The sequence below is a fragment of the Neovison vison genome, chromosome 12, assembly GCF_020171115.1.
Source record: "Neovison vison isolate M4711 chromosome 12, ASM_NN_V1, whole genome shotgun sequence".
Classification (NCBI taxonomy): Eukaryota; Metazoa; Chordata; class Mammalia; order Carnivora; family Mustelidae; genus Neogale; species Neogale vison.
In genome coordinates, this window is record NC_058102.1 from 101,394,542 (window position 1) to 101,411,165 (window position 16,624).

The 16,624-nt window shown below is 45.9% G+C and overlaps 2 protein-coding genes across 19 annotated transcripts in view; one reads left to right on the forward strand and one right to left on the reverse strand.

Moving 5' to 3' along the window:
• R3HDM2 (R3H domain containing 2) overlaps positions 1–2,447 on the reverse strand; it is a 162,553-nt gene extending 160,106 nt beyond the window's left edge. For 15 of the 18 annotated variants that reach the window (XM_044227341.1, XM_044227336.1, XM_044227338.1 and 12 more), the window contains exon 1: positions 2,253–2,447. The gene's annotated coding sequence lies outside the window, so the exon portion shown is untranslated. Of the gene's footprint in view, positions 1–2,247 lie in introns of all 18 variants that reach the window. The other 3 variants (XM_044227324.1, XM_044227322.1, XM_044227321.1) reach the window with 1 other exon arrangement.
• A 2,985-nt stretch (positions 2,448–5,432) lies between these two features.
• INHBC (inhibin subunit beta C) lies at positions 5,433–15,718 on the forward strand. The gene is made up of 2 exons (XM_044226926.1): positions 5,433–5,817; positions 14,973–15,718. The coding sequence occupies exons 1-2, from the start codon at positions 5,502–5,504 to the stop codon at positions 15,716–15,718; spliced, it is 1,062 nt and encodes a 353-aa protein (XP_044082861.1). The 5' UTR covers positions 5,433–5,501.
• Positions 15,719–16,624: the final 906 nt, after the last annotated feature.

The window sequence follows — 16,624 nt, forward strand, 5'->3', positions numbered from 1 at the left end:
AGTGAGCCTGGTATGCTCAAGGAAGGGGTAGGAGATCACAGGAGTATGTTGAGGAGGAAAGGGTGTTAGAGATCTAGGGCTTTGAAGGCAATTGTAAAGTCTTTGGTTTTTATTCTGAAAAAGCAAGGAAGCTATTTCCCCTTCAGACTCTTTTCCATTAAAAAATATCAGGCACCCCATTTTTACATACACAAGTTTTTAAAATTTTTGTTTTAAATTGTGGTATTGGGGTGCCTGGGTGTCTCAGTCGGTTCAGTCTGCCTTTGGCTCACGTCATGATCTCAGGGTCCTGGGATGGAGACCTGCAACGCATGAGCCCCACAGTGCATCAGGCTCCCTACTCAATGGGGATGCTGCTTTTCTCTCTCTCCCTCTGCTCCTCCCCCTGGCTCATGGTCTCTCTCTCTCCCTAAATAAATAAATAAAATCTTTAAAATAAATAAATTGTAGAGATCTACAATATAGATCCACAGTAGAGGCAAAGACAGCTGGAACTGCAACTCTGAAATTTAACTTTTGCTGACAGTTCATCAGACATTTCACAAAGATTCTCTGTCCTCTCAACCCTATGGTAAACAACAATGGGGGAAGAAAAATACAACTATAGAGTGAACCTAATTAACCTAACCTACCACCTAGCACCCTATTTAAGTCATTTTTGTCTTGAAGCTTCCACAAAGGGGGAAAAAGGAAATATTGGAGAAAGGAAATGGGGGGGGTAGGGAGCATGAGAAGAAAGAGGAGCCACTAACAACTAATTCAAGTGCCAATCTGACTACCCAAAAATACAATAAAATGCTAGGAATGTGTAATATTCCAGAAGTAGAACCTGTCACCTCCTTCTTCCCTAGTCTCCATGTGACCACCAATATCAGACAGAACTCAGGCTTCTCTATTTCAGTTAAGTCTATTTGAAAAAGATTTATACAAGAACATTCATCCAATTGGGATCTGAATTTAAATTTTCCCACACCAACAAAACACGACTCGGAAAGCGATCTGAATACCCACGCTCATAACAGCATTACTGACATTGGCAAAGACAGGAAAACAACCTAAATGTCCATGGATGAATGAATGGATAAAGTTGTGGGGGGGGGGTGTGTGTGTGTGTATACATATAAAACACACATATAATGGAATATTAGTCAGCAATAAAAAAGGAGGACATTCTACCATTTGGGACAACATGGATAGGCCTGGAAGGCATGTAAGTCAGAGAAAGACAAACAGTATACAATATCACTTATGTGTGGCATCTAAATAAACAAATGAAAAAGCAAACACCATGCTCATAGAAAAAGTGATCAGACTTGTCCTTACCAGAGGCAGAGGGTAAGGTGAGGGGGAACTGCAGGAAGGTGGACAAAAGGCACAAATTTTGTTATAAGTAAGTACGAGGGATGTAATGTACAACATGATGACTATGGGTTGCCACTGCTATGTGATTTATAGGAAAGTTGATAGAATAAATCCTGAGTTCTCATCACACGGACATTTTTTTTCTTTCCTTTTTTTTTTCTTTTTGTTTCTATACAAGAACGATGGATATTAGCTCAACCTATTTCAACAATCATTTTACAAAATATGTAAATCAAACCATCACGCTGTGTGCCTGAAACATAAACAGTAATGTATGCCAACTACTTCTCAATAAACCTGGAAAACATGTGTCATCATTATCCAAGAACAATTCACTGAGTGAACGAATAATTATTCTGCGGAGTCACCAAAATAAGTAAAAGTTTTAAGAGGCTCAAGTGTGAGTTATGAGCCTAATGTAGGCCCAACTTTTAAGCTCCAGAAACATCTCCCTGTATGTTCCAACTCGGATCCCAGCACGACTTGAAACGCTTCAACACGTTTCCCTCCGTTTTTCCAGGGCTCCAAGGTAAACGGAAACCCAAGAAACACATGGAGCTAGTCACCCCCAAGCACTACAAGAGATCAACAGTTCCTAGGTCCCACCACACAGGCCACAGGTGGCGCCAGCCCCCCACCCTCTGTCCCGTGCCCCCACTCCCCCGCTTCTCGCCTGCGCTCCCCGCACACACTCGGGGCGTCTCGGGCCTCGGGGCCGTCCTTCACGGTGGGTTCCGGCCCTGACCCACCGTCCCCAGGCCCGGGTAGCTCCAGCGCGGGGAACCCGGGTCTGGGGGCCGCCGCCCGCCAGCCCGCGCGGCCGCCACGCCCCCTCCCCACGGGCCGCCCGCGCCGCCCGCCCCCTTGGCCGGGAGGTGGCCTCACCTAACGCGGGCCGTAGCGGGGACGGCGCCCGCGTCTCCGCCCGCCGCCCGGGCCCACGGCCGCTCGGCTGCGGCTCGGCCCCGACGGCCGGCGGCGGCGCGCTTCTGGGGGCGGGCTCTTCTCGGCGGGGGTTTCCCCCAGACCCAGGCGGGGGAGCAGGGGGGACTGGGGCGGGGGAGGGGAAAGGGGCTTGGGAAGGAAGGGGGAGAGGGGGAAAAAAGGGGGGAACCAAACCCGGAAAGGGAGAAAAGGGGGGAGGGGGAAAATCAGAAGGGGAAGAAAGGCCCTGAGTCCGCCCCCCGCTGCGGCCTGCGCGCTACGTCACCACGTCCAGCGTAGTCGTCAGCGCGTCCTGCGCCGCGCGCGTCCCTGCTTCCTCTGTGTCTCTCCCGGCTGCTTCAGACGCCCCCTATCTAGGCACCCACTCGCTCCGACTACCCACAAGTTCTCCTCCCCGGCGCACTTGCACAGGCCACCACACTCTATATATCTCGCTCCCTCTGTCGCTCCCTCCGCGTTACCTGTGCCTCAAGCCAGCAATCCAGATCCACTGCGATTCCCTCAGTCCCTCTTAAGTCCATCAGGCCTGTCAGAGTCACCCAAGATTTAAATACAATATTAATTACTATAGAGTAATTTCAGTTTACAGAGCACTTTCAAAATAGCCTTACACGCAGGACAGTAACTCCTGCAATAAATATTTGTAGTATAATTGGACAAAGATCATGTGGTAGGTGGATGTCCATTTTTCCAGATGTAAAAATTTTATTCTTTAAAAAGCCGGTTTAAGTCCATCTTATTAAAATCACTTGCCAACTCCTTCCAAGATCTAGTTCTTTTCCTTAAGAGTCACTTGAGTTTGCAACTTCCCCCGTTCTGTCCATTCTAGGCAGAATCAATTTAGTTATTGACCAGATGTATTTGGATCATTTACTCACTGCCTCCCTCAAAGAAGCACTGTGGTCTTACGTTGATAGAATTTGGCTATTAAATATTTGCTATGTTGCAAGAACTACAGGCAAAAAAATAAATAATTACAGTACAATGTAAGTGCTATAAATAGAGATATGTTCAATGTGCTGTGGAAACGAGCAATTGGTTGTTAGAGGTAAGAGAGACTGAGTAAGCTACAGAGAAGTTACATGCTGTGTGCCTTAAACATACATGGTGATGTATGTCAGTAAATTCTCAATACAATGGGGGAGAGAGGATTCCCACACTTTTAAACACTTATATTATAGATCAGGCACTGTGTGCGATGCTAGGAATATAATAATATAAGCAACAAAGATGGCCGGCTAAGTGATTGCACTGCAGACAGAAATTGTGGGCATGGCATCTAGGAAGGAAGAGTCCAAAAGGGCAAATACTGGTGGAGGTACTCTGGCCCACAAGCAAAACTGTGTAGCAGAAATAATAAACTTTTTTTTTTTTTTTAGATTTTATTTATTTGTTACAGAGAGAAATCACAAGTAGGCAGAGAGGCAGGCAGAGGGGGAGGGGGAAGCAGGCTCCCTGCTGAGCAGACAGCCCGATGTGGGGCTCCATCCTAGGACCCTGAGATCATGACCTGAGCCAAAGGCAGAGGCTTAACCCACTGAGCCACCCAGGTGCCCCAGAAATAATAAACTTTTGTTAAGCCCCTGCTCTGTGCCAGTCATTGTCAGTGCTTTACAAAAGTATTTAAATCTCAAAACTGTGAAATAATCATTACAGATCTATAATCCCATATTCAGAGTCCATCGGGCCAGCCATATTTCAGAATTCAGAAAATTCCAAGTTTTAGAAAGGTAAAATGATACACATACTGTATATTTTATAATACCTCCAGGGGTATCCCATAAGCAAATAATTTGTATCTCTGGAATAAAAATGTGTAAATAGTCTCAGTACAATTTTTTAAAAGATCATAGATAACCTCCCCTCTGTTCAGGTCACCATGAGAGTTACAAAAAAACAAAGTGGACTATGGGGGGTGTTTGGATTTTGTAATCATGGGCAATCATTTTTCCTATTTCTCCAATGAAGAAATGAAAGCACGAGAGGTCAAGTAACTTGCCTAGAGTCACACAGCTGATAAAAAGAAAGAGACAGAATTCTGACCAAGGTCATCTGATTTAAAAACCTATCCTCCTGGGGCACCTCAGTGGCTCAGTGGGTTAAGCCTCTGCTTTAGGCTCAGGTCATGATTCCGGGGTCCTGGGATTGAACCCCTCATCAGACTCTCTGCTCAGCTAGAAGCCTGCTTCCCCTTCTCTCTCTCTGCCTACTTGTGATCTCTGTCTGTCAAATAAATAAATAAAATCTTTAAAAATAAATAAATAAATAAATAAATAAAGTCTTTAAAAAAAAAAAAAAAAAGAACTAGCCTCCTAACTCCACCCACCATCCCTGCTATTAGAGCCCAGGCCCTTCCCTGAAGAGCCACTGGTGAGGACCTTTGGAAAACCAGGGATTCTGAGAAATCTCAAAATTTCTTTTCCTAAGTAGAAGAATCCCCAAAGGGTGAGCAAATCTAGCTCTCAAGTCCCTTTCCCTCCTTCAGACTTCCCTCTGAGGAAGCAGAAGACCAGGCTTAGAACACTTACCTTCCTTTCCCTTAGCCTTCATACTGGCTACTTTTGAGCCGAGTGGAGTGGGGATGGGGGGAGGAGGTGTTGGTTAACAAAGGAGTCTGCATTATGAGCCTCTGGGAGGAAGAAAGGGAGCAGCGAGACTTTGAAAGGTACCTGGCAGAGGGAAATGAAACTCTCAACTATCTGCATGACAATGACATAAAGTGCCCTGCCAAGGACCCCTCTTGTTTGAGAGTCACTCTTTAACACTCTGTCTTAAAACCTCTCATCTCTCCCTTTTCCTCCAGGCTTCCCAGCGAGGCCTTTGATCTGAAGAGGAATTTCATCTCTAACCTTTGTCCCCAGGCCCGGCAGCTTACATGGGTAACCCACTGTCTCCCAACATTGGCCCAGGGACATTTCTTTCCCCAAACTAAACAACTCACATCCCCCACTCTGTACTTTCACTGACTATGTGTTGGAGCCTTCTGCCAAGTTCTACCTGTTACTGGCTTCATCTCTCAAGTCAGATGTTTGACTGCTCTATCCCCTGCACAAGGAGTCATGACAGCTGGACACACTCTTCTTCCAGGGCCCCTGGCGGCCAGGTTGGAGTTGAGACCACAGCTGTTGAGATCCTGAGCCCCAGTTTTACGGCTCTGTCTCAACCATATCACTAAAAGAGGGCCTCCCCCAGCCATGATCTCTCCATTACTCCTGGCCTTCCTATTCCTGGCTCCAGCTACAGTGGCCATTACCAGAGCTTCTGACAGCCAGTGTCCGGCATGTAAAGGACCTGCCGTGGACTTGGATCACCAGCGGGAGCTGCTTCTTGACCTGGCCAAGAGACGCATCTTGGACAAACTGCGCCTCAGCCAGCGCCCCACACTGAACCGGCCTGTGTCCAGAGCTGCTCTGAGGACTGCGCTGCAGCGCCTCCATGGGCCCCCACAGAGGACGCTTCCAGAGGCTGATGGGGAACAGGAATATGAGATCATCAGCTTTGCTGACACAGGTGGGTTCCTGCTCTGTAGATCTTCCCCCAAGGATAGAAATGTCTCCTCCCTACCCTAACCCCTGACTCCCTCCCCCAAACCCTCCCAACTCTTGCTTCCCAGTAATCTCCTAATCCCAGGATCCCCCACCCCACCCCACCCCTTGCTCTCTCTTATTTAAACTTGACCAATGGGCAGCTGGGAAGTGGGTAGATTTCACTTCTTTTGAGACTGCCTGCCTGCATCTTCTTTGGCTCCCCCAAATTTCCACAGGCTGTGGTGTGAGCTCATCCACTTCCTGGGCCTGGCCCCTGAGGCTGGGAGCTAGGGAGTCTGTCCTTTTTCCGGCCCCCGTCTCCCCCAACACTCAGATGCCTCATCTGAGTAAAGAGGGAAAATGTAAAACACCGGGACTATAGTAGTCCTCCAGCCTACCCCTGCTCCCCCATCTTAATACCTTGGGTCCTCACATCAGAACAACATCAAAATGGGACTCAGAAAGATGGATAAAGGCAAGAAGATAGTTACTTGGGATACTTGGGATAGTTACAGGGAAAGTTACTTCCAGAGAGGAAAGAGAAGTTAGAGAATTTAGTGGGTAGCTGAAGGCCAAGAATTTGGAGACAGGACCCTAGGAACAGAACACAAAGTGATCTCTTTGGCCTCTGAGCTTCTTAGGAGCTCTTCCTTGGGTCTGGCCCCATTCCTGGCCCCCTTCCCCGGGTCAGCACCTACTCCCCTTTCCCTTCAAGAGCCAGCACTCCAGGGACGCCTGGGTGGCTCAGTTGGTTAAGCAGCTGCCTTCGGCTCAGGTCATGATCCCAGCGTCCTGGGATCGAGCCCCACATCGGGCTCCTTGCTTGGCAGGGAGCCTGCTTCTCCCTCTGCCTCTGCCTGCCTCTTTGTCTGCCTGTGCTCGCTTGCTCTCTCTCCCTCTCTCTCTCTGGAAAATAAATAAATAAAATCTTTAAAAAAAAAAAAAAAAGAGCCAGCACTCCAATACTCAAAAAACCCACCCTGACATAAGGATGAGGGGCTTCCTCTCTGGCGGCTCCCCTAACCTCACCCAGAACGTGAATTCTGTGTGGAAATGACTGTTTCCAGGTTTTCTGTGAAGTCTGTCTTCCCATATATGTTGACCCCTTGAGGTCAGGATCTATCATTTATTCCTCATGTTATCACCAGAAGCTAGTGTATAGTAGAAATAACTAACACTTTTATCTATTTACATTATTCTAAGTTTTATACATACACTAACTCCTTAAGATCCTTACAACAATCCAGTGAGACAAGTATAATTGTTATCCTCATTTTAAAGATACTGAAACTGGGGCACCTGGGTGGCTCAGTGGGTTAAAGCCTCTGCCTTCGGCTCAGGTCATCTCAGGGTCCTGGAATCACGCCCCACATTCCCCCCCCCCCGCCCCCCCATCGGGCTCTCTGCTCAGCAGGGAGACTGCTTCCCCTACGCCCTCTCTCCACCTCCCTCTGCCTGCCTCTCTGCCTACTTGTGATCTCTGTCAAATAAATAAATAAAATCTTTAATTAAAAAAAAAAAAAGATGCTGAAACTGTGGGGCACCAGGTGGCTCAGTCAGTTAAACATTCAACTCCTGATTTCAGCTCAGGTCATGATCTCAGGGTCATGAAATTGAACCCAGAGTTTCAAGCTCAGTGGGGATTCTGCTTGGGAATTCTATCCCTCTGCCCCCTCAGGTGCTCTAAATAAATGAATGAATCAATCAATCAATCTTTAAAAACAGTTACTGAGGGGCACCTGGGTGGCTCAGTGGGTTGAAGCTTCTGCTTTCAGCTCAGGTCATGATCCCAGGATCCTCGGATGGAGCCCCACATCGGGCTCTCTACTCAGCGGGGAGTCTGCTTCCCTTCTCTCTCTCTGTCTGCCTCTCTGCCTACTTGTGATCTCTGTCTATAAAATAAATAAATAAAATCTTTAAAAAATAAATAAATAAAATAAAATAAAAGCAGTTACTGAAACTGAGGCACAAAGAGGTTAAGTACTTGGGGCACCTGACTGGCTCAGCTGGTAGAACATGCAACTTTTGATCTTGGGGTGGTGAGTTCAAACCCCACATTGGGCAAAGAGCTTATTTAAAAAAAAAAAAAAAAGTTGAGTAATTCCTCAAGGTCACATGACTGGTAAGTGGTGGAGCAAGATAGCCTAGCTACTGAGTAGCTACAGAGTAGCTACACCACTCAGCATCTCATGAACATACTAGATATTCAATAAGCATTGGTTGTATTAAACAACCAAACCATGCTGTAAGTCAGCTTGAATGCAGTGTAGAATCCCCAGTGATGTGTGAGACCCTATTGTAATTCAAAAGGGGGCTTCTGCCTATGACAAACATTTATTTATTTATTTGAGAGAGAGCAAGAGCAGAGCATAAACTTGAGTTGGGGGAGGGGTAGAGAAGGAGGAAGAGGGAGATAGAGAAACTTAAGCAGGCTCCGCGCCCAGCACAGGGCCCAATGCATGGCTCCATCTCATGAACCTGAGATCATGACCTAAGAAAAAATCAAGTCAGGGGCACCTGGGTGGCTCAGTGGGTTAAAGCCTCTGCCTTCAGCTCAGGTCATGATCCCAGGGTCCTGGGATCGAGCCCCGCATCGGGCTCTCTGCTCAGCAGGGAACTTGCTTCCTTCTCTCTCTCTGCCTGCTTCTCTGCCTACTTGTGATCTCTGTCTGTCAAATAAATAAATAAAGTCTTTAAAAAAAAAAAATCAAGTCAGATGCTTTTTTTAAAAAAGATTTTATTTATTTATTTGACAGAGAGAGAGAGAGAGATCACAAGTAGGCAGAGAGGCAAGCAGGGGTGGGGGGGCGGTGAAGCAGGCTCCCTGCTGAACAGAGAGCCCGATGCACTGCTCGATCCCAGGACCCTGAGATCATGACCTGAGCTGAAGGTAGACGCTTAACCAAATGAGCCACCCAGGCACCCTGCCTATAAGAACACCAACTCTGGAGCCAGATAAGCCTGGGTTCAAATCCTTGCTCAGTTGCTTATTACTGTATGACCTGAGTTGTTAATAGTTTTCTCATTTGAAAAATGGGGATAGTGAGAGGATAGTTGGGAGAATTAAATGAACTAATTTGGGTAACATTCTTAGAAGGTTAAGGTGGGAGAGAGCAAGAAATTGAAGGCTGAGCTCCTGCCATGAGGGTTGTAGTTGCTGCTTCTGGGAATAAATAATTAGAAGGTAAAACAGAATGAAATAATGCTAGAGGAGGGCCCATTGCTTGCTGGGCCAGGGATTATTCACTGGGCCTAGTGAGACAGGGAAGTCTTTCAGAAGATTGCATATGGACTGGTGTTGTAGAATAAGTTTGGCTTCCATGGGTAGAAAACAGTAAACAACATTCTAAACGGAGGGGAAAAATGTAAAAAAAAGTCTGAAGGAGTAAATTGCATTTGGAGTTGAAAAGTAGCTTGGACTGGATGAGTACAAGGTGGACAGATGACCACGAACCATGACTTCTTTAAACACCCAGATTCTGGGTTTTTGTTTTATTTTGTTTTTGTTTTTGTGCTTACACCTTTGTATCTCTGACAGCAGTTCCTGGCAACATTGTGGCAATAATGATGGCTACCTGGTATTTAGTATGCCTGTCTCATCTCATTTAATCTTCAATAACCACCCCACAAAGTGGAGTTTATCATTCCCATTGCAGAAAAGCAGACTGACACTCAAAGAAGATCATTTACATGGCCAAGGTCATATAGCTTGCAAGGGGCAGAATTCAAATACTGTTCTCTCTGACTTCAAAGTCTATACACTTTCCACATATTTGCTAATCAATGAATGAGTACAACATTCAGTCTGAGGGGGCCCGATCTGAGATGACATTTGGAAATGAGAATGACTGACACTAGGATTGTACCTTTTCTTTCTTTCTTTTTTTTTTTTTTAATATTTTATTTATTTATTTGAGAGAGAGAGCACAAGCAGGGGGATCAGCAGAGGGAGTGGGCAGACTCCCTGCTGAGCACAGATCCCGATGCAGGGCTGAATCTCAGGACCCTGGGATCATGCATTTGGATATGCTAGCTTGAAGTTTTTATTCCAATTTAAGCTATCATCCACACAATAGTGTGAAAGCAAGACCTGAGTATTGTTCTTGCTGGAAGTAAGAGAGCTGGGGGCTCTGGGGAAATGGGGGTGGGGGCTTCAGTAATGTACTGGAAGTGACTTATACGGGCTCATGAGAACAAATTATGAACATCTCCCAGCTCTGCATCCAGTGATGTCACATGAATAGTTTGAAATTGGCCGTGGTGGGAGAAATTGGCAAACACTACGAATCGGGATTTATTTCCCTCTGGAATCCAGTTGCTAAACATTTACCAGCATACCACTGCCTGTGACCTAAAACTACAAGTTATCTGCCTCCCACACATCTAACATACAATGCTGAGACAGGGACAGGGTCACCATAACAGTTACTCCTGTTCAGTACTGGAGACAGGGGAGTGGGGGACACAGACCAGTGACTGATCCATGAAAGTTCTGATATCCAGCCAGGCACATATCTCAAGTCTCCCCTAAATCCAGAATTCCCTTGGTTAGGGCTTAGTTCTACTTCTTGGTAGGATTTTTCTCGCTTCTTAAAGAGAGCCCACCAGTGTTCTCCTTGACTTCTAGATCTGTCTCAGCCCTTGGCTCCACCCTCTGAGATGTCTTTCCTTTTAAATTGGAAATGACGGGTCTGTGGCTGAGCGGTTTTCTCAGCCTGCTTCCGGGCCAAAGAGGTTGGGGGCCCAGAGACCTCTTTTCACTTTGAATCATCTCTGGCCCTTTTAGTCCAAACTTGTGCTGCTTTTGCTATTAAAATTCTCTGTAAAACCCTGTGGGCCTTCTAAATAACAAATTGTAATCTACTCAGACAAAAAGGCACTCAACTTGATATCAAGACAGACCCCTCTTTAGGTTGCAAGTCAAAGTGTTATGGACTGATAGATACTCTTAAGATTCTTAAAAACCCTTTTGTCTAGTTGACAGGATCTATAGAACATCATCTTAATTTTTTTTAGTTTTTAACAAAGTGTTAGATCTTAACAAAGGGTCTTATAATTGTCCCATTATTAAATGTTTTGATCTTCACTCTGAGGTCATATATTATTGGCAATTCCCTGGATTTGATTTTTGCCTTAAGATCATTTCTTACTTTAAGAAATCTTTTGCCAGACAGAGAGGTGAGGAATGAAAAAATATCTTATTGTTCATCTAGCAAGTCCTGTTGGAAATATTTTCTCTAAATTCTGCTTGAAAATTGAACAGTTCCTTTTTTAGTTCATCTCACTCCTGAAATGCCTTATCATAGGCAGCTAAAATAAGCCAATTGGCACTTTCAGCATTCTGCCTGGAAATATCTTTAGCTAAATTCACAACTTTGTTAGATGCCATTTCTAGCTTCCAAGTTACCACAGATGATAGCCAATACATAACACAGGTTCCCCTTTCTCCAGGATCTGATAGCAATTTCTTCACTGCTCTTCCTACCTTCACTAACAGTCTCCTCACCATCCTTCCAACCTCTGCCTGCCACCCAGTCCCAAGGCCAAGGCTACAAATTTTACGTCTTTGCTGTGGAGCACCCAAGCACTCTGTTACTTATTTCTGTTTCAGTTACCTATTAATATAACTAATTGGCACAAACATAGAGGCTTAAAATAAGAAATTCGATATTTCTGATGATTTTTGTGCTTTGACTGGACTTATCTGGACAGTTCTTTATGTCCATCTGAGGAGTAGCTGAGAGCACTGAGGTAACTGCCTTCAGTCAGGAGCTTAGATGGGGTTAGAACATCTAAGATGGTCTCTGATCCTCAAAGTCTCTCTCCACATGGCTCCTCATCATCCATTAGTCTAGCCCAAGTTTCTTTAAAACATGGTAACTGGCTTCCATAAGGGTGAAACATCATTATGTAAGTACTTATCAAGTGTCTGCTTGCACTGTGGTTGCCTATGTCTCACTGGCCAAGTCTAGTCACATAGCCATGCCCAGATAATATGGAAAGGGATGGCACAAAGCCATCAATATTGGGAGGTGTTCTTCACTGGGGGCCAACAATGTAATAATCTACCATAGCCCCTGATGTTTATTTGTTCTGCCTGCCATAACTAGGGTAACTTAAGAAATTCTAATGGTAGGGGCACCTCGGTGGCACAGTTGGTTAATTGTCGAACTCAGGTTGTAATCTCAGGATCATGAGATTGAGCCCTGCGTCTGACTCCATGCTCAACATAAAGTCTACTTGGGAGTTTCTCTCCCTCTTCCTCTGCCCCTCCTGCTTGTGCTCTCTCTCTTTGTCTCTGTCTCTAAAATAAATGAGCAAATCTTTAAAAGAGAGAGAGTTTCTAATGGTGGGGTGCTTAGTGACATAACAAGATAAGTTGAGCCAATCAGACTTTTCATCAAGGATTTGGAAATTGGGACACTGGAAGATTATGTCACTTTAGTTTAGAGGAGCTGAGTAAAACATTCTGTAGACTCAGGAGCTGGGGCCACCATTTTAGGACCTGAAGAAACTGACAAGCAGAAGAAGTAGATCCACAGGAAGAGAAGAATGGAATAGACTTATTTAGAGACACCAAGATGGGAGACATCATGTTGAGTTTGAAAGCTGTCAAGAGCAGCGTTATTCCTGACTTTCCAATTCACACGAAGCCTAGTTGAACTTTCTGTTCATTCAACAATTGTTTATTGAGCTTATTATGTACTAGGTACTAGAGAAACTGGTAAACCGTACAGGCATAATCTCTACCTTCATGGAGTTTACGTTCTAGATGGAGGGGTAGCGGGGAGGAGAAGAGGGGAGGGAAAGCACATAGTAAACAAATGAACAAAAAAACAAGATGACTACAGAGAGTCATAGCAGCTATAAAAATAGTTAAGCAGGATGATGCGTTAGAGAGACGGAGGTGGAATTGAAGGCTGCTTAGATAGATTTGTCAGAGAAACCTCCACAAGAAGGAGACATTTGAGCTGAATGCCAAAAAGAAGCCAGTCAATCAAAGATCTTGGAAAGACATTTCAGACAGGGGGAAGCACAAGTGCAAAAGCCATGAGGTGAGTCCATGTTTAGTGAGTTCAAGGAGCAGAAAAAAGACAGTATGGGTAGAATATAGTCATTAGATGGCAGAATGCCTAATCATACAAGTTTTCTGTGTTAAGAGGCTTAGATTTTATTCAAATAGCAATGGGAAGCCTTTGAAGAGTCTGAAGCTGAAGAGATTAAGCTGATCAGATTTACATAATAAAATGCACTCTGGCTGATATAGAGAGAACGGTTTGGAGGACAAGAGTGGACCACTTGGGAAGGTATTGCTATAATTCAAGAAAAAGGTGATTGTGGGTTGAACTAATATGTAGTAAAGGAGACAGGTATAAGTGAAATTATTTTATGAATTGGAGATAGAGTTGGCAGATCTTGCAGATAATTTTATTTTTTTATTTTTTAGAAGATTTTATTTATTTTGAGAGAGTATGCACAAGTGGAGGGGAGGGGCAGAGGCAGAGGGAGAGGAGGAATCTCAAGCAGACTTCATGCTGAGCATGGATCCCAATGAGGGACTCCATCTCATGACCCTGAGGTCATAACATGAGCTGAAATCAAGAGTCAGATGCTTAACCAGCTGAGCCACCCAGATGCCCCAGATCTTGCAGGTAATTTTAAAGTGGGGGATGAGGGTAATCAAGGTTTTGGCTTAAGCAATGCATTTATAGGGAATTAGATTGGAGAAAGAATAGGTTTGGGTTGGGGGGATAAATCTAGAGTTTATCTGTGAACATGAAAAGTTTGAGATATCACTAGATAACCAAATAGAATATCAGATCAGCAGCTGGAAATAGAAGCCCTGAGGATCAGGGAGAGGTCAGGGCCAGGGATATATATATTTGGGAGTCATCAGCATACAGATGGAATAGAAAGCCATGGGAACTGACGATAGCCTTCTAGAAATGAATATACAGAGTGAAAAGAAGGGAGCTCAGAGTCTTCAACATACAGAGGTCAGGCAGAGGAAGAGGAGCTGTCAACAAGAGACTGAGATAAAGTGGCCAGAGTCACAAAAACTGAGAGAAGGAAATATTTCTTTTTTTTTTTTTTAAAGATTTTATTTATTTGACAGAGAGAGATCACAGGTAGGCAGAGAGGCAGGCAGAGAGAGAGAGAGAGAGGAGGAAGCAGGCTCCCTGCTGAGCAGAGAGCCCAATGCGGGACTCGATCCCAGGACCCTGAGATCATGACCTGAGCCGAAGGCAGCGGCTTAACCCACTGAGCCACCCAGGCGCCCTAGAAGGAAATATTTCAAGGGGGGAATGATAAATGTGTCAAACACTGCTTAAAGATCAAATAAGATGAATATAAAGAGGTGAAACCATTGGAATCGGCAATATGGAAAGAGTTGGTGATCCTGACAAGAGCAGTTTCAGTGGAGTGGAGGGAACAGAAACCCAATTAAGGTGTTTCGGTAGGGGCAGGAGAAGGATGAAGAGAGAAAATTGGAGAAGAGTAATAGTGACAGGTGACATACATAGATTCATTGTGGTGAAAGACTGGATATGGGCGGTGAGGGGGTGCTCACATAGTTTCTAGTGGTGATTAGGAAGGTAGTGGTGCCCCCAATTCTAAGAACAGAAAGAGGAGCGGATAGCAAGGAAAAGGATTTCCACTTGGGAAAAAATTGATTTGAATGTGCCGGCAGGACATTCATGTGACAAAATTAAGTAGTTAGAAATTTACACCTGAAGCTTGTTGATTTCCAGATCTATACGTCCAGTCCAGAGGTGCAAAATGGTCTGGACTAGACATCCAGATTTGGGAATCACTGCCATAAAAAGTGTGTTGGCTGACCATGAGTGTGGGTAAGAACTCCCTTCAGTGCAGAGCAAAAGGAAATGAAGGTCAGAGACAAACTTTGGAGAACTCTTGCACTGAAAGGATGGCAAGAGAAAGAAAAGCCAACAAAGAAAATCAAGGAATAATCGTAAGAGTTGTGTCATAGAAGCCAAGAAAGAGAAGATTTTCAAGAAAGAAAGGGTGGTCAACAATACCGAGGGCTGCAGAGTTCCAGTATGCTGAGAATAACAAGGTAGCTGATAGAATTGACACTCAGAAGACCATGGTGACTGGGGCTTCTTGTGTTCACAGGCCTCTCCAACATCAACCAGACTCGTCTTGATTTCCACTTCTCCTCTGACAGAACTGCTAGTGGCGTGGAGATCCAGCAGGCCAGCCTCATGTTCTTTGTACAGATCCCTCCCAATACCACCTGGACTCTGAAGCTGAGGATCCTTGTGGTAGGCTTACGTGACACCAACCTCACCTTGGCCACTCGGCACCAGCTGGAGGTGGATGCCAGTGGCTGGCAGCGGCTCTTCCTGGGGCCTGAAGCTCAGGCTGCCTGTAGTCAAGGCCACTTGACCCTGGAGCTGGTGCCTGAAAGCCAGGGAGCCCAGAGCTCCATCATACTGGGTGAGGCTGCCCATAGGCCTTTTGTGACAGCCAAGGTCAAAGTTGGGGGCAAGCACCGGCTTCACCGGCGAGGAATCAACTGTCAGGGTGGGTCCAGGATGTGTTGTCGGCAAGAGTTCTTTGTGGACTTCCGTGAGATTGGCTGGCACGACTGGATCATTCAGCCCGAGGGCTATGCAATGAACTTCTGCACGGGGCAGTGCCCACTGCACGTGGCAGGCATGCCCGGCATTGCCGCCTCTTTCCACACCGCAGTGCTCAACCTCCTCAAGGCCAACACGGCATCAGGGACTGCGGGAGGGGGCTCATGCTGTGTGCCCACGGCCCGGCGCCCCCTCTCTCTGCTCTACTATGACAGGGACAGCAACATTGTCAAGACTGACATACCTGACATGGTGGTCGAGGCCTGTGGCTGTAGTTAGTCCGCGTGTGGATGGGCAGCCCAAGGTGGGAGTAAGCAAACATGCCCTCACAGAAGTACCCTTCCTGGAGAGGAGAGAATGACCCCATTACTGCTTCTGTCCAGAAGGAGGACTCCCTCTTCCTGGGAAAACTGTGGGAATTATCCCATCTGTGGCTTGAGATCTTCATCTAAGGAGAGCCACTGTACCATCTTCGTGACCACCAGTTTCTCTCCTAGGGCACAGTCTATCCAGCAAGCCTCCCAGGCTCAAGTGCCACCCCAGGGACTCTGATCCCATCTGCAACCGTGAGCAGTGCCATCTAGATCCCAAGCAAAGCCATCCATAGCCCATCCTTAATCCATCTCATAATCCTCGGTACTTCCCTGCTCTTCCCACTTGATGGCCGTCACTCCAGGATGAGTTGACCCAGCTCCTTCCCCTGATTTTCTGGATTACCAGAGAGCCCCTTTCTTAGATTCACTGAAGATTAGATCCCTGCTGTCCAAAGTTACTCTTCCCTGTATCTCAAGCCCCTTATTGGCCCTGGTGGGCTGCTAAGGCTCTCTTGGCACACCCTCATCCATTCTTTGTCCTTCTCTGCCCCACTCTGTGCCCTTAAGGTCTGACTCACCTCAGCTCCTTTGGTCCCTGGCTTCCTGCTGAATTTGGCTAAGGGCTGACACAAGCAGGAGATCAAAGGATAGGGGGAGATAGAGGTCAGGATATTTCTTATTCCTGTTCCCTCTGCCTAGGTGCCATGTATCTGTGTGACTGTGGTTGTGGTCTGTCCCTACAGCTCCTATCTGGCTACCCCTGGCCCCAGTTCTACATAGATTCTGATATCACTTCGTCCGCACTAGGGGCTTATAAGGGCTTTCCACTCTTGCTAGTCTCTGGGAGCCTCAACATTCATCCTTCATTCTC